Source organism: Felis catus, chromosome A2, assembly GCF_018350175.1.
Source record: "Felis catus isolate Fca126 chromosome A2, F.catus_Fca126_mat1.0, whole genome shotgun sequence".
Taxonomy (NCBI): domain Eukaryota; kingdom Metazoa; phylum Chordata; class Mammalia; order Carnivora; family Felidae; genus Felis; species Felis catus.
The window spans coordinates 39,944,260-39,970,869 of record NC_058369.1 but is presented as its reverse complement, the minus strand read 5'-3'; the positions used below and the strand labels follow the sequence as shown (position 1 = coordinate 39,970,869).

Here is a 26,610-nt window from a genome sequence, read left to right as displayed (position 1 = left end):
GCACAAGGCAAGTCTCTGAGCTTTTCAGGAGGTGTTACAGCAGCCTGACCTAGCCTATCTGGATTCCAGATACCTTAGCTCTTTTGATCAATGCTACTAGCTTCAAGTTACAAACAGGGAAGCTGAAGCTCTAAAAGGCCACCAGGCTTGCTGGAGATCAAGCAGCAGGTGCACAGTGGAGGTGAGGTTTGCATTTGAGTCTTCTGCCTACTAGCTTGAGATGGAGTACGGTACAGTGGTTAGGCTCACGGAGCTTTGAGTCTGTGACCTTGAACTGACATCTGATGAGCAAACCACTAACACTCTCTGTGCCTCGATGATCTGTTTGCAAAACAGAAACAGGAGTGCTACCTTCCCGTAAGGGTTGAAGAAGAGCACATCACAAATCAGAAGCCGTTGATAGATGATAATCACCATCACCATCACCACCATCACCATCTCCTGTCCCCGCAGCTTCAGAGCAGCTAACCACGTGTGTTCCATCCCCTTCCCCTTCCTTTGACTCAGATCTTTTTCAAGGCAGTTTCCAATCAATTTCAAAGCTTCAAGACTATTTGTTCTTTGGCTTCCCTTGGTGAGGATGTCAAGATGGTATTTTTCTTTAGGAAACCTAACATGTTTTCTAGCTTTCTGTTATTAGCCTTTCTCTGCTCAACATGCCTCTCTGGCATTTCTCATTAGTGCGGCCAACCTGGCGACAGGAGGCCGCCCTGCTTTGACCCCAGTCAATAGACACAGAGCAAAACAGGTTCTCACTCTTCCAGTACTCGAGGCCTTACGACAAGAGAAAACTTCCGAGACAAAGCAAAGTTTGCTCTGCAAAGTCACACATGTACCTAGACTGAGGACAAGAGGTGGTTCCAAAGCTCTCCTTGTGTACTGGTAAAAAATCATTACTTGTTCCTCACTGTAGGAAAAGTCAAATAAACAAGGATCCAGATATACAACAAAATACTGTTCAGCCACCAGAAGAGAAGAGGTAAGAATGTTTGAGTCCTGACCTGGAATGATGCTGACAATATGGTTTTAAGGGGGGAAAAGCAAGTTCCAGAACAACACATAGAGAATAACTTTGATTTTGTAAAAGAAACACATTTGAATCCAGGCACATACAATTGCATGTGTTAAACATGTAGATGTTTAATTTTTTTTCAGTGCCAAAAGGTGACTTTATTAAAGCACAGGGATAGGACCCATGGTCAGGAATAGCTCCCCAAACATGCAGATGTTTATATATACAAATACACATGTACACACATATACATATACTCACACAGATACATACATACACACACACACACATCTGCACATGAAAAAATATGGAAAAATAACTCAAAATCGTTAACTCTGATAGTATCTTATGTGAGACTGAGGGTAGCAAGGACTCGTACCTTTTAATTCATAACATCTGTATCATTTGAATTTATTTTAATGAACATCTATTACTTGTCATTCAAAAAACATATATAAATAGATTTTTTTAAAAAGGTACCTGTCCCCCAAATAAGAACAATGTTAACGACACCAGAGGCTCAAGCCCTGGGCTTCAAGGGCATCATCACATAGAACCCTTACAGTATCTCTGTAAGGCAAGTGTAATGATCCCCGCATTATAAGTAAGAACAGTAAGGCTGACAGTCAAGAGTTTATGGCCACACAGCTGAGTCCACAGCAGAAATACATTAGCAACCAGGATATGCATTTCCCAAAATGCAGTCTGTCTGCACTCAGGAATATGGTGCTGCCATTTATACACATTCACCTGCTTCTCAAACTCGGGCTTCAGAGAGTCTTCTGTGAAGATGTGGAACTGGATCTTCCTGTGGCTAAAGAGTACAGCTGATTTGAGCATGACCAGTGTCTCCTCCAGCCGATTGCCACAGGCCACCACGGCCAAGTGGATCCAGAGCTCTGGAGGCAGCACAGCCTGGAAACTCCTGAGTTCTCCAGGCCTCCTAGGAAGAGGAAAAACAAGTTAAAGCTATTACTAAACTCATAAAAAAAACAAAACAAAACAAAACAACCCAGCTAGTGAATAGTTGGAACATTTCAAAACATGAACAGGCACAATCTGTTATATTTTATAAAGTGATAAGCATTTTGACAATTCTTCCTGCTTAGAGAAAAATGCCATTTATTCCCATATTTATCCTGGCAATAGCAGCATGAGTCACTGTTTGGCCTGCCTTAGGTGTCTGAGACTTTCTGCCCCACTCAGCTGTCGAGTGCCTGCTGCCTGCCGAATGGCCCATGTTTGGAAATAGCATTGCTAAGCTTCAACAGCTGACACAGGGGTTGTGGTGCTCACACTCAGAGAGGCCACGCAAATTAGATTTGAACGCAACATGAACAAGACAAGGGTGGGTCGTGGCTTTCCCATGTGAAACGAGCAACATGATACTTCCATCATCTGGATGGTTTTAGGTTGCGGTGGAATGCATGACCACCGCACCAAAGGAAAACCATGCGAGTCCAGGAGGTGAGCAAAGAAAAGAACATATGTGCCTCCATCACATCCTCGGAAAGTCTTGAAGAAACAGGTGTTAATCCTAACTGTCTCGCTCAAGATTCCTGAGGTGGTAGACTTGAAATTCAGCCTCCAGCATGTAAGTCGTATTAATGAGAAACAGGCAGGAGAGGAGGCAGGTTGAGCTGAAAATTACCAAGGTATCAGATACTGAGTCAACAGCTGAGAGGGGAATAGGGTCCAAGAGTCCAGAATCATCATCCAGCTATTTCCTTGTAATAAAAGATTTGTTCCAGACAAGGAGACGCAGCCAAGCCTCAAACACACCACTGAGAGACATTCGCAGGCAAGTTGGAAGGAGTTGGCCTGGAAAAGGTGCCCTGAGACAAATGAAACTAATTTACTTGCACAAAAGAGTTGGAGGCCAGGGAAACTTGGACGAGGAATGCTACCTTCCTTCCAAAAGCTTCGAGTCCAATCAGTGCACTGCTCCATTATCCACTGCTCTGCTGAATAATGGAGTCTTGCTCCAGATTTCTTTCATCAAGAGGAGAGGTGAAGATGTGGGTGGGGCACTCCAGACAGCTTTCCAATTCAGTTACTTACGAGCATGCTCAGGGGAAGCTCAACGAAGTCCAGATGCCGAGAGACACTCAGATCCCACTCACTTCAGGGATCACAGGAAGACACTAGAGATGTCCTAAGTATCTCCCAATGTTGTCCTCTTCTCTTCGTCCTCCTCCTGCTACGTGATGAGGCCACCATCTTCTCTCACTTCGATTGCCCTGTCAGCTCCCTAGATGGTCCACCTGCCTCCAGTCTTATCCTTGACTCCCACCCTCTGATTTCTTCTTGTTGGCACCAGAGTGAAGTTCTTCTAAAATGCAATTAGTACTGTGTTATTCTTTTGATTAAAATAAGGTAAGGGCTCCTGACTGCCCTCAAGATTGAGTCCAAAGTGACGATCAGGGCTCCTATTTACATCTCTAGCAACTGCCTCCAGCACCTCCAGCCTCGGTGGACAGCCCTTCATAACCGTGGCCACAGTCACATATTCATACTTTCCATCCATTTTCACTTCTGGTCAGCAGACTGCTGAGTTGTCTCCAGGTCTTGGCACATGTATTCTCTCTCTCTCTTTCTCTCTGTGTGTGTCTCTCAGAAAATTTCCCCTCTGCTCTTTTTCTTGCTAACTTCAGACCATTTATTAACCAACAAATCTATACTGAGTACCTACCATGTGCCAGGCACTGTTTTAGGTACCAGGAAGACAGCAGTGAACAAAACGGACATAGATGCCTGCCCTTGAAGAAATTACATTGTCAAGGTGGTAGGGGAAAGACAAAGAAGGAAGTAGCACTCAAAGCAAATAGTAACTAGATAGCTTATATAGAAAGTTATCCCCCGATAAGGACTATGAAGGAGGTATACCCTTGAACAGGGAGGGATACAGGAGTGGCCGATGGGCTGGTAGATATTTTTATGCAGTGCAAAGTTGGGAACGTCCTCACTAAGATGGTGAGATCTGATGACAACTTGAAGGAGGTGAGGATATGAGTCATGGGCATTTCTGGGTGAGGAGCATTCCAGGCAGAGGAGACAGTGAGAGCAGAGGTACAAAATCAGGAGCATGTCTGGTAAATTCAAGGACCCCTGCCATAAGGACTCTGATGTCTTCCCTTCCTGAGCCCTGTGGGTGGGTTTTCATACCTACTATTAAAGCCAGCTCCCAATTAACTTATGTAAAAGGATCAGAAGGCTGTGTCACAGATAATGCTAAAATCACAGTCAGTTACAAATCATGCAAAAGACTGGCCAAAATATGCTACTGATAAGATTCAATGCAAACTCGTTTCCTTGAAATTATGCTCCACATTTAGGAGCACAGGTATCATCCAAAGGTTCGAAAACAGTCAATGTAATAGCATAGCTACCTTAAATATGAAATACTGCCCCATTCCAAATAACTCTGTCCAGTTTAGCTTTACATATTGAGCTTCTGCTTGAACAAAGGCTTTGACATTAGTAATCAGGGAAATACAAATGTAAACAATAAAGCAATTCCATTTTATTTTCAGATTGGCAAAAATTAAGGAATAAAATAAACGTTGGATCATCCAAGCTTTGGAGTGGATATGAGTGTGGGGGACAGCTCAGAAAGAACCAGGGGCAGTATAAGCTGACCCAAACATTTTGGACAACCATTTGGGAATGTCTAGGAGGAATGAAGATGCACATACACCCTCTAGCCCTGTAGTCCTACACCTACATATGTAACCTAAAGAAATCTTTTACATTTACGCAAGACCCATTCAACAATGTTCACAGCAGCCCGGTTTGTAATAGTGAAGAACTAAAAATAACGTTGCTGTCCATGCAAAGGAGAACATGAATATATGTAACGTGTTTAAGAGGAATACTACATAGCAGTGAAAATGAACAAACCAGAATGTCACATATCCACATAAGGCCAAAGAGGAAAAAAAGCAACTTTCAAAAGAATAATACCTTAGATGAAGCTTGAAAGCAAGCAAAGTAGCACTCTGTGTTGTTCACAGACTCGTGTAGTAAAAGTAAACATACGGGAGGATGATAAACATCAGATGCAGGATGGTGGTTATCTCTGGGGATCTAAATTTTTTTAAGTTTATTTCTTCATTCTGAGAGTGAGAGAGAGAAAGCAAGAGCAGGGGAGGAGCAGAGAGAGGGAGAGAGAGAATGCCAAGTGGGCTCCAGGCTGTCAGTGCAGAGCCCAACATGGGGCTCAATCACACAATGACTTCAGCGGATATCAAGAGTCAGATGCTCTACCGACTGAGCCGCCCAGGTGCCCCTAAATTTTTATTTCTTTTTTTTTTTCCAACATTTTTATTTATTTTTGGGACAGAGAGAGACAGAGCATGAACGGGGGAGGGGCAGAGAGAGAGGGAGACACAGAATCGGAAACAGGCTCCAGGCTCCGAGCCATCAGCCCAGAGCCTGACGCGGGGCTCGAACTCACGGACCGCGAGATCGTGACCTGGCTGAAGTCGGACGCTTAACCGACTGCGCCACCCAGGCACCCCCTAAATTTTTATTTCTTAAGATGAGTGCTAGGTACACAGAAATTCATTATGTTATTATCTGTATTATTTTGTATGCCCAAACTATTTGACATTTTTTTTTAATGTTTATTATTTTTGAGAGACAGGGAGAGATAGAGCGCGAGCAGGGGAGGGGCACAGAGAGAGAGAGAGAGAGAGAGAGAGAGAGACAGAATCCAAAGCAGGCTCCAGGCTCTGAGCTGTCAGCACAGAGCCTGACACAGGGCTCGAACTCACGAACAGTGAGATCATGACCCAGGCCGAAGTCAGACACTTAACCAACTGAACCAGGTGCCCAGACAATTTTTTTTTTAATTAAAAAAAGCTTGCCCTCCTCTGCAGCCTACAGGCTACTCTCTGCAGACTTCCATGATTTGGGACTGCACAGTACAAAAAGCAGGGGCTAGGGACTGCAATCTTTCTTGGTGTCTGGTGACAGGTATTAAAAAAGAAAAATAAAGGCCTCTCCTGGTGGCAGGTCAAGTATCAGTGGTTGGGATTTAACGAGACCTTTGCTGCCCCCACTCTCTTACTTCTCACATTACATTAAAAATCTCAGGCTTCAGGTAGTAAGCATTTCTGTCACGTGATCACAATGAATAGTCAAGTTTAAGGGCACTGAAATGGTGTGCCTTTCACCAGCTCCTACCAATGACGCACTCAGCACCTCTCCGATGTCACTTGAGACCTTTGAGGATCAAGCAAGTCCAGTCTATGAACCTAAAACTCCTTAACGCCTTGAATTACAGAGTTTGGGCAGGGAATGGGTGATAGGGAACTGGAACACTGTTCTGACGGCTGGCTAACTATGTTCTTATTTATACTTTATAAAAGGAGACTGGAGTAGACACTTGCTGTCCAGGATTTTGAGGAACTTCCAGCTAAGGCGGGAACTGATGGTACCCATCTTGGCCACCACACTGGTAGAACCTGAATGGGAGTCAACACAGTAGAAAGCAGAGCCAAAAGGTGATGGGGGTGGGGTGGGGTCACATGACTGCTGGCATTACTTGAATACTTGCCTCCAGGTGCCCCTGACCATAACTGGATACAGTTCGATTCTTAAGCCAATACATTTCCTTTTACTTAAGCCACATGGAAACAAACTTACGGTGTAGCAATCACAAAAGAGTCCTAATGTGGGGCTTAAAAATGTTTCCAACCCCCTTTGACTAGCGCCACCTCTCTCATATTCTCACCTTGAGTCAGCTTTTGAAATGCTCACTGAATCCATTTCTTCCTTGTTGCTCAGTGCTAGGGCCCTGATCCAAAGGCTCATCCTTCTTACAGTTTTATAGCCGGAAGAGATACCAATTAGCATCTAGCGCAGGGGATTCCCTACCCAGCTGCACATTATAGTCATGCTAGGTGCCTGTTAATATGCAAACCTCCACACCACAGAGATTCCGAATCAGTGGGGCTTGGGAGAGATCCTGGAGCTTGCTTATTAACACAGTTGTACCACAACCACCCACAGTTCAGCTATAGCCAAGAACCAAAGATCTGAGCTGACCTGTCACCTCCCCTTTCTCTCCCAAACTCTCCCTCCAGGCCCTCAGGAAAACCCACTCTGTGCTCAGCTTTTCCTCAGGGAATTCTCTTCGCATCTTGACTTAATGAAAACATGGCCGCTTTGTGAGGATGCTACCCCCCCCCCCCCCCCCGGCAGAACCCCCAAGTGGAGGCTGCTCTTCCTCCCCTGCCCCGGGGGCCCCCGGGGCAATAAGAGGACTGGTGTCCTCCTTGTTTCTCACTGCTACACCCAGACAGGGCGCGTGTCTTCAGAGTGAAGTCTGTGGATGAAAACTCTTCTACCTTTTTCTTGCTGGCGTCTCCCAGCTTCCTGAGACTTAGCTCCTCACTCACAGAATTCCTCCCCCCACCAATCCCTGCTAGCATTCTTGAGGACTTCACCCACTGTTCAGAAGATGCTCAAGCCTCCTGACCCTTGTGTTTCATGACCTCTGCACCCACCACCTTCCCTTCTTTCTACCTGAGACACCCAGTGCTATGCTCACATCCTGGACCTTTACAACGAACTGTGTCCTCCGCCTGGAATATTCTTCCCTTTGCACAGATCCTCCTTTTCTTTTAAACAGCAGGATGAGCTTCCCTGACTAGCTCATCAAGGGAACACCCTCCCTTTTATTCTCTGTCACGGTTTTTGCTTATTTTCTTCCAAAATCTTATCTCAGCTGGTGGTTACAAATTCTTTCCTTTTAATTTATATCAAGGGCACATTATATACCATCAAAATAAGGCCATGTAAGTAAACAAAAAATCTCTATCTTTAAAACAATGATCAGAATAGGGAAGCCTGAGTGGCTCAGTCGGTTGTTAAGTGTCCGAATTCAGCTCAGGTCATGATCTCGCAGTTCATGGGTTTGAGACCCACGTTGGGCACTGTGCTGACAGCTCAGAGCTTGCTTCCAGCTCTGTGTCTCCCTCTCTCTCTGCCCCTCCCCTGTTCGTGCTCTGTGTCTCTCAAAAATAAATAAAAATTTAAAAAATAAAAAAGATCGGGGCGCCTGGGTGGCTCAGTCGGTTAAGCGTCCGACTTCAGCTCAGGTCACGATCTCGCAGTCTTTGAGTTCGAGCCCTGTGTCGGGCTCTGGGCTGAAGGCTCAGAGCCTGGAGCCTGCTTCCGATTCTGTGTCTCCCTCTCTCTCTGCCCCTCCCCCGTTCATGCTCTGTCTCTCTCTGTCTCAAAAATAAATAAACATTAAAAAAAAACCTGATAATAAAAAAATAAAAAAGATCAGAAAAAAATACACAATGTACACTTCCAACTAAAAAATATAAAACATATGTGTTGAAATATTAAAGTTGGTAAATGAAAAAGGATCTTGACCTATATGACTACTTTTTACATGTTATATCCTGGTCTTTATTCCACTGAATACATATTTTTACAGCTATATATATATTTTTTTTCAACGTTTTAATTTATTTTTGGGACAGAGAGAGACAGAGCATGAACGGGGGAGGGGCAGAGAGAGAGGGAGACACAGAATCGGAAACAGGCTCCAGGCTCTGAGCCATCAGCCCAGAGCCTGACGTGGGGCTCGAACTCACGGACCGTGAGATCGTGACCTGGCTGAAGTCGGACGCTTAACTGACTGCGCCACCCAGGCGCCCCATATAGCTATATTAATAGTATGCATTCAATTTTTTTTGTTTTCAATTTTATATTCTGTTTCTCATCTGATTTTTATTCTTCTTGTCACTTTCTAAGTCTTTAGAACCATCATTTTCACTGCCTCTCTACTATTCCCTCCAACTAAAACACCATAGCTTATCAGCATTTCCCTTTTGTTGGGTGTTTCCAACTGTTCTGTCGTATTTAAAAAAAAGTCTGACACTAAACACATGTGTGCCAACAGACTGTTTTCTTCTTTTCATTATGTCCTTTGACCACATTCCCAGAAATGACATTAGTGGGTCATCATCCTATCAAGAATGTAGTAACCTTGACAGTTTCTCAAATTTACCCAAGAGTTATTAGAAAACACCATACCATGAGAAAAAACAACCCCCCCCCCCAAACATAACAAACACGATCCCCTACACCTCTGAGTATTTGTATGACATAATCATGGAGCCGACTGTGGAAACACGATGAGATGGGTTTGCATACGGCATCTGTGCCTCCAAATTCCGCATGTTCTAGAGGGTGATGCGTCAGTTACAATTATCATTAAGACACCGCATCAAATCACTCTGAGTCTCTGAGTGAGAAAGCTATTCCACTTCCGGTTCTTTCTCAACAAGGTCAATGAGAGAGTCTCAACTTGGTGCTAACATGTCTTGAACACCTTTCTAATGTTGCCTAATCCTCCCTTTCAACTAAAAAGACAGCAGAACTCAGATACAGAACCTTCAACGGCCAAGTTAGAAATGCGCAAGGTTGTTTCATCTTCTCAGTGACTCCTTTGATGATTATTTCTTATTTACGTTACTGCCGACAATCCATGGCCGCGATAGAAAAGTTTCCCCTAAAATAAATACACTAAGAGGGTGCCTGGGCGGTTCAGTGAGTTAAGCGCTCAACTCTTGATTTTGGCTCAGGTCGTGATCTCACCGATGGTGAGCCTCACAATGGGTTCTGCCCTGAGGGCGGGGCCTGCTTAAGATTCTCTCTCTGCCCCTCCCCCACCTCTCTTTCAAAAATAAATGAATAAACTTAGAATGTGCAGAAATTAGAACCCTCACGCACTGCTAGTGGGGCTGTAAAATGGTGCAGCCACTTTGGAAAACAGTACCCCAGTGCTGCAGAAGGCTAAACGCAGAGCCACCATGTGACCTGACAATTCCAGTCCTACGTATCTACCCTAGAGAAATGAAAACATACATCCACACGCAAACTTGCATACAAGGGTTCACAGCAGCATTATTCATAATAGCCAGAGAGTCTAACCCAAAAGTCCACCAACTGATGAATGGACAAACAGAAGGTGGCATATCCATAAAACGGAAAATGATTTGCCAATTAAAGGAATGAAGTGGTGACGTAACTATAGTATGGATGAACCTTAAACAAGTGAGAACCTTGCGGAAATACAGCAGACCGCATATTGATGATTCCACACACAGGAAAAGTCCACGAGAGGAAAATCCATAGAGACATAAAGCAGATGAGTGGTTACCAGGGACTAGGGGAAGAGGCAAATGTGGACTGATTGCTTACTGGGTGCAGGGTTTCTTCTTTGGGTGAAGAACATATTCTGAAATTAGATGTGGTCATGGTTGCACGACTCTGCAAATAAACTAAAAACCACTGTCTTGTACACCTCGAAAGGGTATTTGGATTGTATCGCTATCAAGCTATTAATTAAGTAAATAAATCACTGATGTTTAATGACAATTTTTTTTTTTTAATGTTTCAGGTTAGCAATGGTAGTAGAGCCATATTATAAGAATGATGGCTCTGATGCGGGATTGCCTGCAGTTTGGAAAACACTGCCTCAACTGTCCTGGCTCAAACCCTCCCTGTACAAACGAAAAATGATATTCAGAGAAGGCTCAGAGGGAGAGCTGCCTCATCAGCTCCACACTGTCCGACACGAGGCGTCTCCTTAATCGTTAAAAGTCTCAGGAGTGTGACTTAATTAAACTTCAATTTCTGGAGTGTATAAATAATGAAATACGGCACTTATGTGTAGCACTATTTACTTTGTAGCCTATTACTGCAAAACACACTGAATTATTAAAGCAAGTAATTGGTTGCACTCAGACCCTCTTTCCTGCTGTCTCTTGCTACCTCTCTTACCAAGGCTTCTCCTGAACTGACAAGCTAAATTAACTCAGATAAACCTGATGCTGTGATACAGACAAGCTGTGGAAGCTTTGCAGAAAATCCTAGTTCTTTAAAATACAGTCTGGGGCACAGGGGTGCCTCGTCGATTGGGCATCCAACTTCTGCTCACATCATGATCTCGTGGTTTGTGGGTTCGAGCCTCTTGTCGGGCTTGGTGCTGACAGCTCAGAGCCTGGAGCCTGCTTTGGATTCCGTGTCTCCCTCTCTCTCTGCCTCTCCCTCATTGACATTCTGTCTCTGTCTCTCAAAAATAAGTAAATAAATAAACATTAGAAAGAAAAAAAATTTTAAGTACAGTCTAAAACCGTGCTGTTGGTAACTTGTTTTAAGAGGGAAGGAAATATAGAAATATTTTGGGGGGGGGGGGAAGGGCAGAAGATGAATTTGAAGAAATCACATCTAGGAGAAGAATAGATTCCCTCCCAAGCGGAATCCTTCCGGATGAAACCATAGCTATTTGGAACCTGCAGAAGGCCTGCAGATGAGGCCAGAGTGGCAGTTTAGAAGTGGAAACACCTCGATTCAGCCCCTGGAAGGAGTCTGGTAATGGGTAATTATATCCACGTTACATGTTGGCAGTGAGAGGCACTAATAAAGTTCCCTGCAAACCACAGGTCTGGGAACACGTTCGTCCCCTGACAAAAAATTTCCCTGCTGGAGCTGTGAGTACAGCCTTCACTTAGAAACCCAGACATGACGCTGAGGACCGTGCTAACAGTTAAATCACTTTTAATGACCCATGGTTTGGAGTTAAATCAAGTATCATTAATCTTCCACGATAGGCAGAGAAGCTGACGTTTGCCTTGAAGCCATGCTATTATACGAATAGTGTGTACACAGTGCCAAAAAACTGCTGGGGGGGGGGCAGTGAACAATACAATTATTTGATAAGTATGCTCAATTATGAATAGCATATTTTTAGTTTGGATCACGATATCTAAAATATGGCTGTGCTCCTAAACAAAGTCTAGGTCCAATACATAGGAGATGTTCAAAGCCTGAAGTTGTCAATCTTATCTATATGTCCATATGTGTGCGTGTCTGCTTTTAGAAACTCTTGGACACATATACCTCCTTTATGGTGAGTAAGTGGCAGTGCAAGGATTCAGACTCAGGAAGCTGGACTTTGAAAAGCTGGAGCTTTTTTTTTTTTTTTTTTTTTGAGATTCTCTCAAAAAATTATTTCATCATTATGCTCTATTTGGAGCTATACACCAGTGATCTAGAAAAGGAGCCAGCTCCGGGAAAATAAACCCTTTATCTGTACTCAGGGCTCGACACTCAGTGATCTGAGCTTGGGTAGGATTTTAGACCCCATCCATGCACAGCCCCCCCGGGCAGGATGCCTAATGCACACCTTTACCAACTCTGCCTTCGTAACCCATGCATCCGCCATTACCTGACATCATGCACAAATGTATTTATACATATTCCTCTCCCTCTAAATATGTGATACTGCCTGGACTAATTCTCATTTCATTTGTTCCCCTTATGATTGTTTCTGACACACAGGAGATTCTATTTCTCCACCTCCCTCTTCTTTTCAAATTAAGCTGTTATTGAGATGGCAAAATATGAACTAGCAGAGCTAGTTTGAGATAAATAAATGGCTGGTGACATACGAGGGAAAAGAATGAGGATTACATATTCTGCAAATGGACACTTCTAGCCCATTTCCGAAAAAAGAACATGAAACACCAACTTAAGGGGAGGAGAAATGGTCTCTCCATTTAATTTCCATCCTCCTGGGCCTCAGGCCAATAAGGGATTTTTAATTTTTATAATTTATATATTTTAACTTATTTTGTAAGTTATAAAAGGAATGCAAGCATTCATCACAGAAAAAATTTTAAATACAGACAAGCCAAAGGGGGGGGGGCACCATAACTCCAATTCCATAACCACTGTTAACATACAATGGAATAACCTTCCAGAGTTACATTCAATATATGTGAATGTGTATATATGACTATGCAAATACATTAAAACATTTTTTTTCAACGTTTATTATTTTTGGGACAGAGAGAGACAGAGCATGAATGGGGGAGGGGCAGAGAGAGAGGGAGACACAGAATCGGAAACAGGCTCCAGGCTCTGAGCCACCAGCCCAGAGCCTGACGCGGGGCTCGAACTCCCGGACCTCCAGACCGTGACCAGGCTGAAGTCGGATGCTTAACTGACTGCGCCACCCAGGCGCCCCTTTAAAATTTTTTTTTTCAATGTTTATTTATTTTTGGGACAGAGAGAGACAGAGCATGAACGGGGGAGGGGCAGAGAGAGAGGGAGACACAGAATCGGAAACAGGCTCCAGGCTCTGAGCCATCAGCCCAGAGCCTGACGTATTAAAACATTTTTAAGGGATAATTTTTATAGCCTATTTTTCCCTTACAAATACGAAAAATCTTTGAAAATAAAGAGAGACTTTATCAAAGGATCTTCTTCAAAGGGATTCTAGAAAGCAATCGAGTAGCTCAAATTGCAAGATCTGTTCCCAAGGACAGCATGGTGATAAGCAGTTTGACTTCAAAAGCACATGGGCCTGGCTTCAAATTCTTGGCTGCTCCATCTCAGGCAAATGCTTTAACCACCTCTAACCCTCAATTTCCACATCTGTAAAATGGGCATACTGATTATAGTGGACATCTGCTTCTGGTTTTGGTGTTTCTTACCAGCATCCATTTCTAAGAGTTTCTTTCTGATAAGAGCACCTTAATTGTCTTTTGGGGAAACCATTCCTTTTCTGCTCTCAGTCCATGAGGTTTGGAGGGGCTGATTCATCCACTCCCTAGGCAATGACATCAACAATCATATATGCATGGGATCCATATCAGGTCAATAGAGGCAACTCTGGGACTCTCGTTGGACGAAGTTTTTCCCTTGGCAGTGACTGAAGGAGGAAAAGGTAAGCCCAGACCTGCTGGAATTCTCCAATGGAGAAACCCACGTGAGGGTGTGGCCCACACAGAAGGCAGCAGAGATTGAAGACAGAGGCAAGATGGCTAGAAATCCGGGATACACCTGTAACCTTTGCACTTTACAGCTGTTGGGTTTTTTTTTTTTAAGTTTAAGAGAGTTTATTTATTTTTTTTGACAGAGAGAGAAAGAATGTGAGTGGGGGAGGGTTGGCCGGAGGGAGGAAGGAGAGAGAGAGAGAGAGAGAGAGAGAGAGAATGAATGAATCTCAAGCAGGCTCCAAGCTCCGTGCAGAGCCTGACTTGGGGCTCAAACCCACGACCCTGAGACCATGACCTGATCAGAAATCAAGAGTCAGATGCTCAAGTGACTGAGCCACCCAAGGCACCCATGCACTGATCCAGTAAACCCCCTTTTACGACTAAGTGGTATAAGCTGATGAGCTGAGACTCTAACTCTTGCAACAGAAAGTGTTCTGACCTATCCAGTAATAGTACCTCATAGGCTTTTAGGAAGGTGAAATGAAATAATGCGTGGAAGTGCTTCATACAGCAGCATGGCATATTTTAAGTCTTCATTAAATATTAGTTATTACCATCATCGTTATTATTAAATAACTTGAAATGTATAGGAAGCCTTTATTTTTCTCTATTTCAAATCCATGATAAAAACAGGCTAGGCAGAGCAGTAAAAAGCATATTACTTCAAGTATCAGTACTCTATCTTATTGCAGATCAGATTTGAAGTTTTTGTACACTTTTTAACTCTAAATGTTTCTTCTAAAATGCCAATTTCCAATGTATTTCCAACTTCTCTTGTGTTTCTTCTAAGCCAGCAATTTGGGGGCCCATGGGTAGTTCAGTCAGACTCTTGATTTCCACTCAGGTCATGATCCCAAGGTCGTGGGATTGAGCCCTGTGTCGAGCTCCAAGCTAAGCATGGAGCCTGCTTGAGAGTCCCTCTCTCTCTAAAAAGGAAAAAAAAAAATAGGGCAGGAATTCCTAACAACCCATTCTCCCTGAGGGGTAAAATCTGATACTCGAACATCAGAGCTTGTTACTTTAAGGCTGGCAGCCAGACGGCTGAGGTCCTTGTGAGTCTCACAAAACTGGAGGGAGGAAAATGCAGAGCCTTTTCAAGCTCAACTGGAGAGGCAGGCCCCTTGAATAGCAGCGACAGTGGACAAAATTCTGCATTTGGGTGCCCTGAGAACAACCTCCTAATTTCCATGCACATGAACGTGAACGCTTCACTCACCCTCCACTTTTCTGAGCTGGCAAACAATAGCTCCCTGCCCTTGAGGAGACATCAAAGCTACAGAGAGCCACTATTCCAGGCTTGACACTCTCCAGATCAACAGTCCAACTGCCCGAGAGGCAGTCAAAATGATCCTCCCTAATCTACTCCTTCAGCTTCTACTGAGGATCAGAAGACTGGGGTTGGTGTATTATTTTTTGTGTGTTTATTTATGAGAGAGAGAGAGAGAGAGAGAGAGAGAGAGAGAGAGAGAGAGAGAGAATGAACATGAGCAGAGGAGAGGCAGAGACAGGGGGATAGAGGATCCAGGACTCGAACTCACGAACCACAAGATCGTGACCTGAGCCGAAAGCAGATGCTCAACCAATTGAGCCACCCAGGTGCCCCTGTATTATTTATCACATATGAAAGCTGAGTCTTGATTTCCTCAATTCATAATCCAAGAAAAGCCTGCCCTAATCTGCATCTGAGCCCTAGCTCCCGTTTGCTGAGAGTTTCTTGCGTGCTACATACTGTGCCAGCATTCTACCTGCGATAGTTCATTTCATCATTGAACTTAGGAGAAAGCCATGATTTGCCAAGGAGGAATAATTCAAAGTTAGACTGCCAGTGAGCTGGGTCTAGTTAAGATTCAGTTCCTGCCTAATAAACAACAGTGGATAATAACAGTACTTGGAACAATGAGTCATTTGTTGAGCGGCCACCATGAGCTAGCTCTGTGCTAGGTACTTTATGTACATTATTATTATCATTTTACCTCTTGGGACTTCAGTTTCCTTCCCTGTGAAAAGGGGTCGTGTTCTCCATTGTCTCTTACTTAATGTAAAGCTTGGATTCTAAATTGTACCGTGATGAATTTCTACTAGACCATTTCAGTCTGTCTGTTGCCAAAAGAGGTTGGGGAGGGGGGGCATAGGCAAACATCAAAACATCACCTTCATATATATCAAAGTCACTCTTTGCTGGCACAAAATCAAGGAGTCCCAATAAAGGCATCAAGTCAAGAAATTCCTCTTTCCAGGGGCAATTTTTAGAATTTCATGATCTGGAATAAATCAAGTGCTGGGGAAGATTTGGAAAGGAACACAAAAGGAATTTCCTCTTCAACAGAAATCTCTTATTTTCTCTTTTCTAAGAAATATTTTAAATGGTAGTAAAATATATAACATATATAATTCTTTTATTTTCTTGCAGTGAGATAATGTGAAGGGAGGTATCTCCAAAGGGAAAAACAAAATCTGTTGTCAAATTTTCTTCCAAAGAATCTCATCTGTGAATGTGTATGGGGATAAGAGTCACTATAGCTACTATTTACTGAACTTAGTGAAGGTGTTAAAAGCAGTAGCTACGTATCGAAATTAGTCAGAACTCCTTGGTGGTAAGTGACAGAAACTCAATTCATGGATTCTAGGAAAGGGATGAAACAACATGGCCAGCAAGGGGCAGAAGCTGGCCTTGGGAACAACATTAGGCCTCGCCCCTCACCCCCATTGCTCTGTGTAGTTTCTCACTTCGGGTTCATGTACTCTCAGTGCACACCAGCTTTCTCCACACGGCAGAAACATGGCTGTCAATCCTGAATTTCATACCTTAATCTTAGCCACTAGAAACAGTTTGCCATTATACTGTCTCTGCTCCAATTTTTTAAATCCCTAAGAAAGGGTCTAATTTGGCCCAAGAACCTATCTCTGAATCACCTGCCAACTGGGACAAGGTTGAAGGCACAAAATGGTTGCTTTATGGTGTGGTGGACATTCATATCCTATGTGCTCCCTGCAACCATTCCCCTTTCTCTCCATCAACAGCAGCAGATTTTGATCTAAAGAACCATCTGGTTTGGGCAAGATGACTTTGGATAAAAATGCCAGAAACCTCAACTCCAAAGTATGTAACTAGAGGGCCCAAGACAGGGCAGGAGTCAGGATTCGCTGATTCTTGGACTCAGCAATGTCCTCAAGGATCCATATTCTCCTTTCTATTCTACTGCTTACAGTGATGGCTTCATCCTAAAGGTGCTTCTACAAGAATTATGGTAGTAACTAGGACTATTCATTTCCTTGTCCATATCTAGCACATGGAGTCTTTCATCTAATAATATAAAATATGTCCATCGATTCGGTCAACTTGGGTCAGGTAACACCTGTGGACCAATAACCATTGCCAAGAAATGAATTTATTGAATGTTTCAGTCCTAGATACATGCAGTTCATACCATGAAAGTGGTGGGGCCTGGCGTAGACCATCTCCTGGAGGTATGTATGGTCCACCCACAAACTGCAAGGGGTGGGAGGAATATAGGTTGGCGCCAATCATAAGATCTACCATATCACCTTCCCCAGGTGGTTTGGGTGGTCATGGCCTCATCTCTAACTCAGGCGTTGGGTTTTGCTCGGTTTCAGTCAAGTAGTCAATCCTATCCTACCCCTCCACTCCTTTCCAGTCCCTCCTCCATACCACAGGCATTTAAGCCAATCAAAGTCAATGAGATGAGAAAAAACTGGGGCTTGGGGAACCAAAAAAATTCTCTCTCCCTAACAGGTAAGGGAAGGAAGCTATAATGGTCCAGGTAGTAATGTTTAGCTTAACACAGAGACGGTTACACATGGAAATATGTATATGTGTAAATAAGTAGGCTAGTATTAACACATACATGTTTTGCTCTGTCAGCTGTGAGGGTCTGAAAGAAATGGTATCCCAGTAGCAACTCGCATGCCTCATACCCAGATCTTGGTTTCGAATACCAGGCTCCAATAAGAGGAATCGGGGCCCTTTGAAGAAATGGCTGATTCAAAAAACGAAGCAGAAAAATATACAAGACGAGCCTGGGCCATCCTGTAGGGCCAGAGAGTAAGGAAATGCTCAAAAAACTAGAAATGAAAACAAAAACCAAAAACACACCGATGGGATTATGTCAAAGAAGAACAGAGGCCAAGTGTAAGAGCTCCTGATGGCCAATAAAGAAACAATTCCAGCAACAAAATAGTCCTACTGGCTTGTAACTCAAAGTATAAAATAAATATCCACAGGCTCATAGTGATATAATGACTAAATACGTTAATAAATGGAGGAGAAGAATCAAATCTCCCCTGCAGGACAATTTCAAATAATTTATATAGATACTCTACCTTCAAGGAGGGAGAGAGAGCATCGCTTCCCACTCTTCAGGTGTGTGGGCTGTGCAGAAACTTCCTTCTAAATTTCACAGTATGGAAAGGGAGTGGGGGGAAGGGCAAGCTGCCAGTAGAAAAACCTGAACAAACAACCACCACCTGTCCCAGGTGATGAAGGCCGATAACAGCAGTCATAAATCATGTCGATAGCGTATACACTAGATATGATGTGATGGAAATGGTACTTTACCTCTCGGCTATCCTCCCAATAACCCATAACTTAGTGCTATAATGAGTAAAGCATTAGACACATTCCAATAGTGGGGCATCCTACAAAATATCTGACCTCGTCAAAACTCTCAAGGTCACCAAAAACAAGGAAAGTCTGAGAAACTGCCACAATGAAGAGGAGCCTAAGGACATATGACAACTACATGTCATGTGCTATCCTGGCTGGGATCCTGGGACAGAAAAGGGACATTCTATAAAAACTAAGGAAATGTAAAAAAATGAAACACTAGTAATAATGTATACTATTAATTCATTAATTATAACAAATATTCTACTGTAAGGTTTTAATGATGGAGGAAACTGGGTGCAGGGTATTGGGAAACCCTGTACTACTTTCTCAGTGTTTCTAAAAATCCCAAACTGCTCTAACAATTGACATCTATTGGAGAGACCGTGTGGCTCAGTTGGTGAAATGTCCAACTCTTGATTTCTGCTCAAGTCATGATCTCAGGGTTCATGGGTTTGAGCCCTGCATAGGGCTCTGCACTGACAGCATGGAGCCTGCTTGGGATTTCTCTCTCCCTCTCTGCCCCTCCCCTGCTCATGCTCTGTCTCTCTCTGTCTCAAAAATAAGTAAAAACATTAAAAAGAAATAAACTTAAAAAAATATTTTTTTAAGAAAAAAGAATCCCTCTCTTTTAAGGATTTTATAATTAAAGATCTTTATAATTAAAGATCCTCACTATGCTTCTCATTGTTCTTCACTATGAGATTATTTTGAACATTATTAAATATGTAATTTACTCATATAAGTAAAATCTTAGCATAGTGCTGGCACAAGGTGGGTGCTGAATTCATTCATTAGGTCATTTGACAAATATGTATTGAGTACCTGCTAGGAGATCACTCTGTTCTAGGTGGCAAGGTGCAGTGATTAATAAGACATGAAGTGTACATTGTAGGGAAGGAGCAAATAAAATAGAATGTTCATATAATAACGCAAGCTATAAAACAACAACAACACGAACCAGGGTAAGGGTGTAGAGAATGGTGGGAAGGGTCCTTTTTTCTAGAGCAGCTGGGAAGACCCGTCTGAGAAGAAAACACGAAAGCATAGTTTGAAAGAAGGGAGCTAGCAACCCAAGGATGTGGGCAAAGAATATTCCAGCACAGAGAACAAGTAAAAAGTGCTGAGGCAGGAATGAGCTGAGGGTATCTGAAGGCTAGAGTGGCTGAAGCAGAGTGGTAGAAAATGATGTCAGAGACCTAAATGGGGCTGAAATCAGACAAGGGCTTGAAGGCCGGACTAAGAAACTGAATTTTCTCACGGTGACAAGAAGTCTGTCACCGAAGGGCTTTCACCAGCAAAGACCTGATGTGGTCTGCCATCTTTAACATTATCCCAGCAGCTGTACAGAAAACAAACTGTAGAGGGTGCTAGAGTGGAAGGATGCCAACCCGATCCTGTGCTGCTGTGGAGGTCCACGTGTAAAAGATGGTGGTTAGAAGCCAGTGGTAAGCATGGCAGCAGTAGAAAAGGTGAGAGTGGGGGTATTTTTTTTTTTTTACTTTTTTTGGGGGGGGGGTTATTTAGTTTGAGAGAAAGAATGCGTGTGCACAAGTGGGGGAGGAGGAGGGGGAGAGAATCCCAAGCGGGCTCTGCACTTTCAGCACAGAGCCCAACATGGGGTTCCATCTCACGAATCATGAGATCATGACCTGAGCCCAAATCAAGAGTTGGACACTTAACCGACTGAGCCCACCCAGGTGCCCCAAGAGGGGGCATATATTTTGAGATTGAACCAGAATGGCTTGCTGATCTATACAAGGCGGAATCATGGACCAATCCACAAAAATGAATGTGAACAGAATCAAGACTCAGCAGTACAGAATATCACAGACAGTACCTTCAACGTGTCGTGGCGCTACCAGACAATTATAGGATCACCGCAGTGTTGGCATTTTGCTCTGTAACACCATGCTGCTTAAGTGAGACCTTTATTCAGGCTTGAACCCTCTGAGAAGACTTATCTCAGACACCAAAGGGAACCGCAGGAAATGGTGTCTCTTGACGAGCGAGTAAACACGCTTCCTCTCACTGGGGCAGCCGGGGCGGCTGCCAAGTGTAACGTGTTTCTCTATTGTCTCCCCGCCCCCATCCCTCCCAAATTCTGGGAGGGCACCAACTCCTTTCACCACTGTACAATGAGTGCCTGATCCAGAATATACGTGCAATAAACATTTGCTGAATGCAGAATAAAATGGCAGGGGACCTCTGCAGAGTTTAGAGTAGTGTAGAAACCATATTTTAAGAGAGAAAACAGCAATATCCAGGCTAGTGCAAGAATAAAAAGAATAAAGTTCAGGAGAGGGTTGAGATTGAGTAATCAGTAAAGGTTCTAGGCTACAGCCAATAAATGAGAAACTGATTTTGCAAGAGATGGCACACAGGGCCTAGCAAGAGCCATTGTTGGGATTTCACAGCTAAACTGGATGATCTCATCACGGGATCATCAAATGTCAGAGCTGGAAGAGATCTTGGAAAACTTTTGGATTGATGTGCTCAGTTCACAGATGAGGAAATTAAGGTGAAATGGCTTGAGGACTAGAACCCAATTTTCTGGCCTCGAGATGCCAAATTCTTTTCTACATTGCACTGATTAGCAGTGCTATTCAACTGCCTTTAGCATACGTAGGCTCACAGAGGAGGTTTTCAGAAGCAAACTGGAGAGACAGTCGTCTAAAGTTTACTCTCCAGTAAAATTCTTTTTGGAATTCATTTCCATGAAAACCAAATCATCCCTCATGAGCAACTCTTCCTCTTATCATTCAGTGAAAATAAGGTAGCCCATCGTGATTCTCTTTTTGACATGGCTGCCAGGAAGCTTAAAGCTAAATTTAATACTTAATCCTCATAACAATGGTGGCTCAGTTTTTGACAAACAGTGCTTATTTCCTCCTCTTTTTTATGACTTTTCATTTTTTATGATGATTTCAATGGCCTTATTATATATGTTTTTTTTTTACTGAAAGTCATCTCAAATTCTCTATGGAAGTCAGCCAGGTATAAATCACCAATAAACCAAAACAAAAGGAAGATTTCATTTCTCTTGTGGGCTTGGAACTGCTACTTAGATCGTGGTATCCATTTTCAGATCCCACCCCTGACCTAAAAGCTTAGACCTTACCTCCGGGCTTTATATTTATAGAGAGGAGAGGCCACCGCAGGACAGATTGCATACAAATGACTAGTTATAAAATTGTAGGGTCTGTCTGCTAACTAGGCAAGTCCCTGGAAACTTCTCTGAAATGAAAACAAGATGTGGAAGGAGAGGGCTATGTTTCCTGCGCTGACGTGGCAGAACTTCACTTCCAACAGTACCCTGGGGGAGGCAAGGCAGCCGGGTCCACGGATGGTCAGCAGGTGGTGGACTGTATCACATCCAACGGCAAGCTTGCTCTCACTACTCCCCAGGCCCGAGAAATGAGATCACGTAACCTTCATCTCTTCTGGATTCTAGCCACATAACGAGATTAAAGCACCCAATTTCTAAAAACACGAGGCTTTCTTTTCCCTCCCTAAAATGAAATTCCTTCTAAACCACAAAAATTTAACCCAAGCAGGATTAGGAAAGCAATAAAGGAGCCCATGCAGAGATCTTTCCTTCTGCTCCCTCAGTGTCTCAGAATCTTCTGTCGCCATTTCTGTCCAGGTAGTAAAAAAAAAAAAAAAAAGTTATTACGTCCCAGAAAATGTCAACTTCTCCAGAGGACACTAGACTTTCATCTTTATGCATTTGAGCTTGAGACTTCTGGTGGCTTTTTTGTTTTCCACTCTGCCCTGAGTTTTTAAATTTTGTTCTATATTCCTATGGTGTTGGCCATGACTTCCATGATGATATAAGAGATATGTTCAGAAAGAAAAATGGCTTCAGGAGCTACTGCTGCTCATGGAAATAGTCCTTTCCTAAAACATCCATCTGGATTCTGTTCATGATCTCTTCCTAGTCAGAGCCAATTTGTTCAGATAGAGACAAGATGATGCTGTCCCATGTTCCCAATACCTTGAAGAATGAGACCGCTGTAAAAATCTATGATGTTTCTTTAGAAAAATCTCAGAAAAACTTACGACACACAGGCAAGACTAGTTAGCATAGGACATCAGCATAGCAGGTAAGAATGTACTGGGCCCAGGCTGCCTGAATCTTCATCCTTATCTATCGCACGTGATCTATGAACCTTGAACAGGAGGCTGAACTGTGTGCATTACCTTCCTTAACTGTAACATGGGGATGATATTAGTGCCTACTTCGTAGAGCAGGCTCTCAAACGCTGGTGTGTGTTAGAAACAATAGGAGGGCTTGTTAGAACACGGATTACTGACCTCATCCCAAGGGATTCTGATTTCATGGGGCTAGGGTGGGGCCTGAGAATCTGCATTTCTAACAAGGCTCCAGGTGACACGGCTGCTGCTGGTTCAGACTGCACTTTGAGAACCACTGTCATAGGGTTGCGGTGTGGTTGACATGGTTAATGTATGCACGGTATATGTCAACAATGACTACCCTTACATACCCCTGTGAGCACTGTACCTGGCAAAAGGTTATTAGCGATGTTAAATGGTGTCAATTATTATTGATGTAAAAGTTGTCCCATCCACTACAAACCATAGTAAACTTGCAGTTGAACCTTAACATAATACATTCTAAGAAACCTCAGTTCCTAACAGATATAGCCTTAAAGTATGCATACATTCATAAAATGCCGTAAATGGCTCTAACGGCTTAAAAGCGACTCTGTAGATCATTGGGGTTTTTTTTCCCCCTCTAAAACTTGTCACTACCCATCTGTACATTTATTATGAGGCAGAAGAGAAACAAAAGCTGACACAGCTACTTCTTGAGGTTTTGTGTCTTTTCTCTTACAGTAAAAGCGGCAAAACAGATTTAGTCATTACAGCCAAAAAGAATTCTTCAACTCATTTCAAGTAATTAAGGAGCCCAGCACACGCAGACGCAGCAACAGCAGTTACAAACATCACCAGCTTCCAAAGGGCAGAGGAAACAGACTCGCTGCAAGGGGATTGTTAAAAAGCTCTCCACAACAAAGGAAATGAACGCAAATCCCTAACCTGGGGGCGGTCCAGCAACCCTGAGGACAAAGATAAAACGCTCCGATGAAAAGCTGTGGCGGGTTAAACTCCACGCAGAGAAAGAGAATATCAAACATAATGTCAAAGGTTAAGATGTTTTGCTTGTAAGACACTTGGACCGTACTTAAGTCTGAAACACAACGAGGAACAGGGAAACCGTCACTCTATTTTGCCCGTGCCACGCCACGCTCCTTCCAAGAAGAAAACTTTTTAATAAACTTAGGTCGAGTGCCTCTTCTGTTCTAAGCACAGGGCGATTCAAGGTTCAATGAGAGGCAGCTAGTCTTCGGTAAACATCTAACTTTTCCAACTGAATTACATCTAAGTTTTTGGTATATATATATAAAAAATCCTCCAGGGAAACATGAGAATTAGATAAAGCATTCTTGCATCGTGATGGCTTTTGAAAGATTAAACAAAGGGCGCACGTTTGCAAGAATGCAAACACACGCCTTGCCCTGACTGTTAAGAAATGTAATATATAAGCCACCCTCCCTGACACTTCTCTTTCAAAAATGTACGTGATTAACAGCACTGGGCTGTCAACAGGACTCCACGAAGGTGGCTCTTACTTTCCAGCGGAGCAAGAAACAGAAGTGGGCAGCCCGCGGGTGAACTTGGGAGTCGGTCCCTCCAGCCCAAAGCCTCCCCTGGACTCGGCACCGGCTGAGGGAGTGAGACACGGGTCCCAGAGGGGATTCTGGGGCTGCCACGACTCACCTCGCCAACTTCTCCAGGCTCGCGGCGCCCCGGCGGCCGGCTCGGGGGCGCGGACGCGGGGGCCGGCGCCGCCGAGCGCGCGGACCGGCCCCCGGGAAGGCGCCCGGGCCCGGGAGGCGCGCGGGGGCCGGCGCGGGGTGGCGCTGCGGGGCGGACGCGGGGCGCGCGGGCGGCGCGGGGGGCTCGGCGCGGCCGGCGCGCAGAGACAGCAGCGCGAGCAGCAGCGCGGCCAGCGCGAGCAGGAGCAGCGCCGCCGCCTTGCTGCGGAGCTTCATGGTGCTGCGCGGCGGCGGCGGCCCCCGGGCGGCGCGGCCCCTCTGCGCATCGCTGCGCGCCGGGCGGCTGCGGCGGGGCCAGCGCAGTAGAGCGGGGCGGCCGCCTCCTCTGCCCGCCCGCCGGGGACTGGGGTCCGGGCGGCCGGCCGGCGGGCGGGCGACGAAGGAGGAGGAGGACGAGGAGGGGGCGGGAGGGAAGGAGGAGGCGCGAGCGGGGCTCGAGGAGGAGCGGCCCGCGTCTACCGTACTGTGTGGAGTAGCCGCCCGTCCGCCCACCCGGCAGCAGCCGGGAGACTGGCGCTTCGGCTTCAGGTAGGACAGCCTCAATACCTCTTCATTCATTCATTCATTCATTCATTCATTCATTCATTCATTCATTCATTCATTCTTTAATTCATCCTTCCATCTACTCGTCCATCCATCCATCCATTCATTCCCTCCCTAACCATTCCATTTCATCCCTCATTCGGTCGGTCACTCACTCACTTACCCTCCGGTTGTATCTCATTATTGTATGCATTCTCCCCATCATTTATTTTTATCCGTCTTTCCACACACCCGTGCACCTATTTATACACTTCCATTCAGGCAGGGGCATCTCTGTTCTGTTTGCCCAATGGGGCCTGGCACTTGGTGGATATCTGTTGGTCCAAATCACTCCAGGTCCACGTAGTCTAAAGAAGTCATAGAAAAAATTTCAAAGTCTGGGTTTAAAATCTGACTCAGTCTCCTACTGGCTTAGTGATCCTGAGCAAGTTGCACAATTAGAACCTTCATGTCCTTACATGCAAACTGGGAATGATAATACTACTCTCCACAGCGGCAGTATTATCATTAAATTTAAAAACACATTCAAAGAAACTAGCACAGTACCTGGCTCACAATAGGTGCCCAATAAAAGCTCTGTGATAATCACTACAATAAAACATAGCTTATCATAAATTTGTAAATGCAAATATTTTTTTCTCTCTGACACAGATTTGAGATAGAGTAATACTTTACCCCCAACGTACAAATAGAGTCTTGTGAGACCTTCACAGCTATAGTCACCAGATTAAGTTTTAGAACTTTCAAACTATTCTTTCAGGGCATCTCCAGTCACAAATCTGAAGCATGAGGACACAAAGTGTTATTATTCACTATGAACTGCCAGCCAATGTTCTATTAACTCTCTTTTCAGCATGGCCAAAGAAGATCAGTTGTAACAATGTCTATGAGTTTCTACCAGATTCCATGTTGACTTATAGATCATTAATTTAAAAAAAAAAATTTAATGTTTATTTATTTTTGAGAGAGAGAGACAGACAGAGCCTGAGTGGGGGAGGGACAGAGAGGGGGAGAGACAGAATCTGAATCAGGATCTAGGCTTCGAACTGTCAGCTCAGAGCCTTATGTGGGGCTCGAACTCACAAGCTGTGAGATCATGACTCGAGCTGAAGTCGGCCGCCCAACCAACTGAGCCACTCAGGCACCCCATAAATCATTTCAAAGTCAATTATATTCCTGGGTAGCCTGGGTTGCTCAGTTAGTTTAACTCCCCACTTCAGCTCAGGTCATGATCTCACAGTTCGTGTGTTCAAGCCCTGCATCGGACTCTGTGCTGACAACTCAGAGCCTGGAGCCTGCTTCTGATTCTGTGTCTCCTTCTCACTCTCTGCCCCTCCCCCACTCACTCTCTGTCTCTCTCAAAAATAAACATTAAAATTTTTTTTCTTAAATTCAATTATATTCTGAATCATTCTTATATTAACATTATATTTTAATTATTTGGGATCCCATTGTATTTAAAATTTTAGGAATGAGAATGTTTACTAACCTGGAAACTCTTCAAAGCAGGCACCACGGAAATGGCAGAGTGCAAGGTCAAGTGTAGGCTACCATTGGTTCTCTATGAGGGTGAGGTACCATTCCAATAGGAGGCATCTGGAAATGTGAAAAGGATGTTTTGGGTTGTCACAATGATTGGCTGGTTCTACTGTCATATGCTAACCCTCTTACAATGCTCAGGACACAATAGCACAACAAGAATTGTCCTGGGCCAAGTGCCGACATGGACGCCTTGTGGAGAAATGCTGAGCTATGCTA

The 26,610-nt window shown here is 44.1% G+C and overlaps 1 protein-coding gene across 3 annotated transcripts in view; it reads right to left on the bottom strand.

Annotated features, from left to right (window-relative positions):
- Positions 1-24,882, bottom strand: part of GXYLT2 (glucoside xylosyltransferase 2) — a 93,572-nt gene extending 68,690 nt beyond the window's left edge. For all 3 annotated transcript variants that reach the window (XM_045051866.1, XM_019825029.3, XR_006593902.1), the window contains exons 1-2: positions 24,251-24,882; positions 1,763-1,955 (exon numbers count right to left, since the gene is read on the bottom strand). In XM_045051866.1, coding sequence (XP_044907801.1) covers positions 1,763-1,955; positions 24,251-24,867 — 810 coding nt within the window. In that variant the 5' untranslated portion in view covers positions 24,868-24,882. The remainder of the gene's footprint in view (positions 1-1,762; positions 1,956-24,250) is intronic.
- Positions 24,883-26,610: the final 1,728 nt, after the last annotated feature.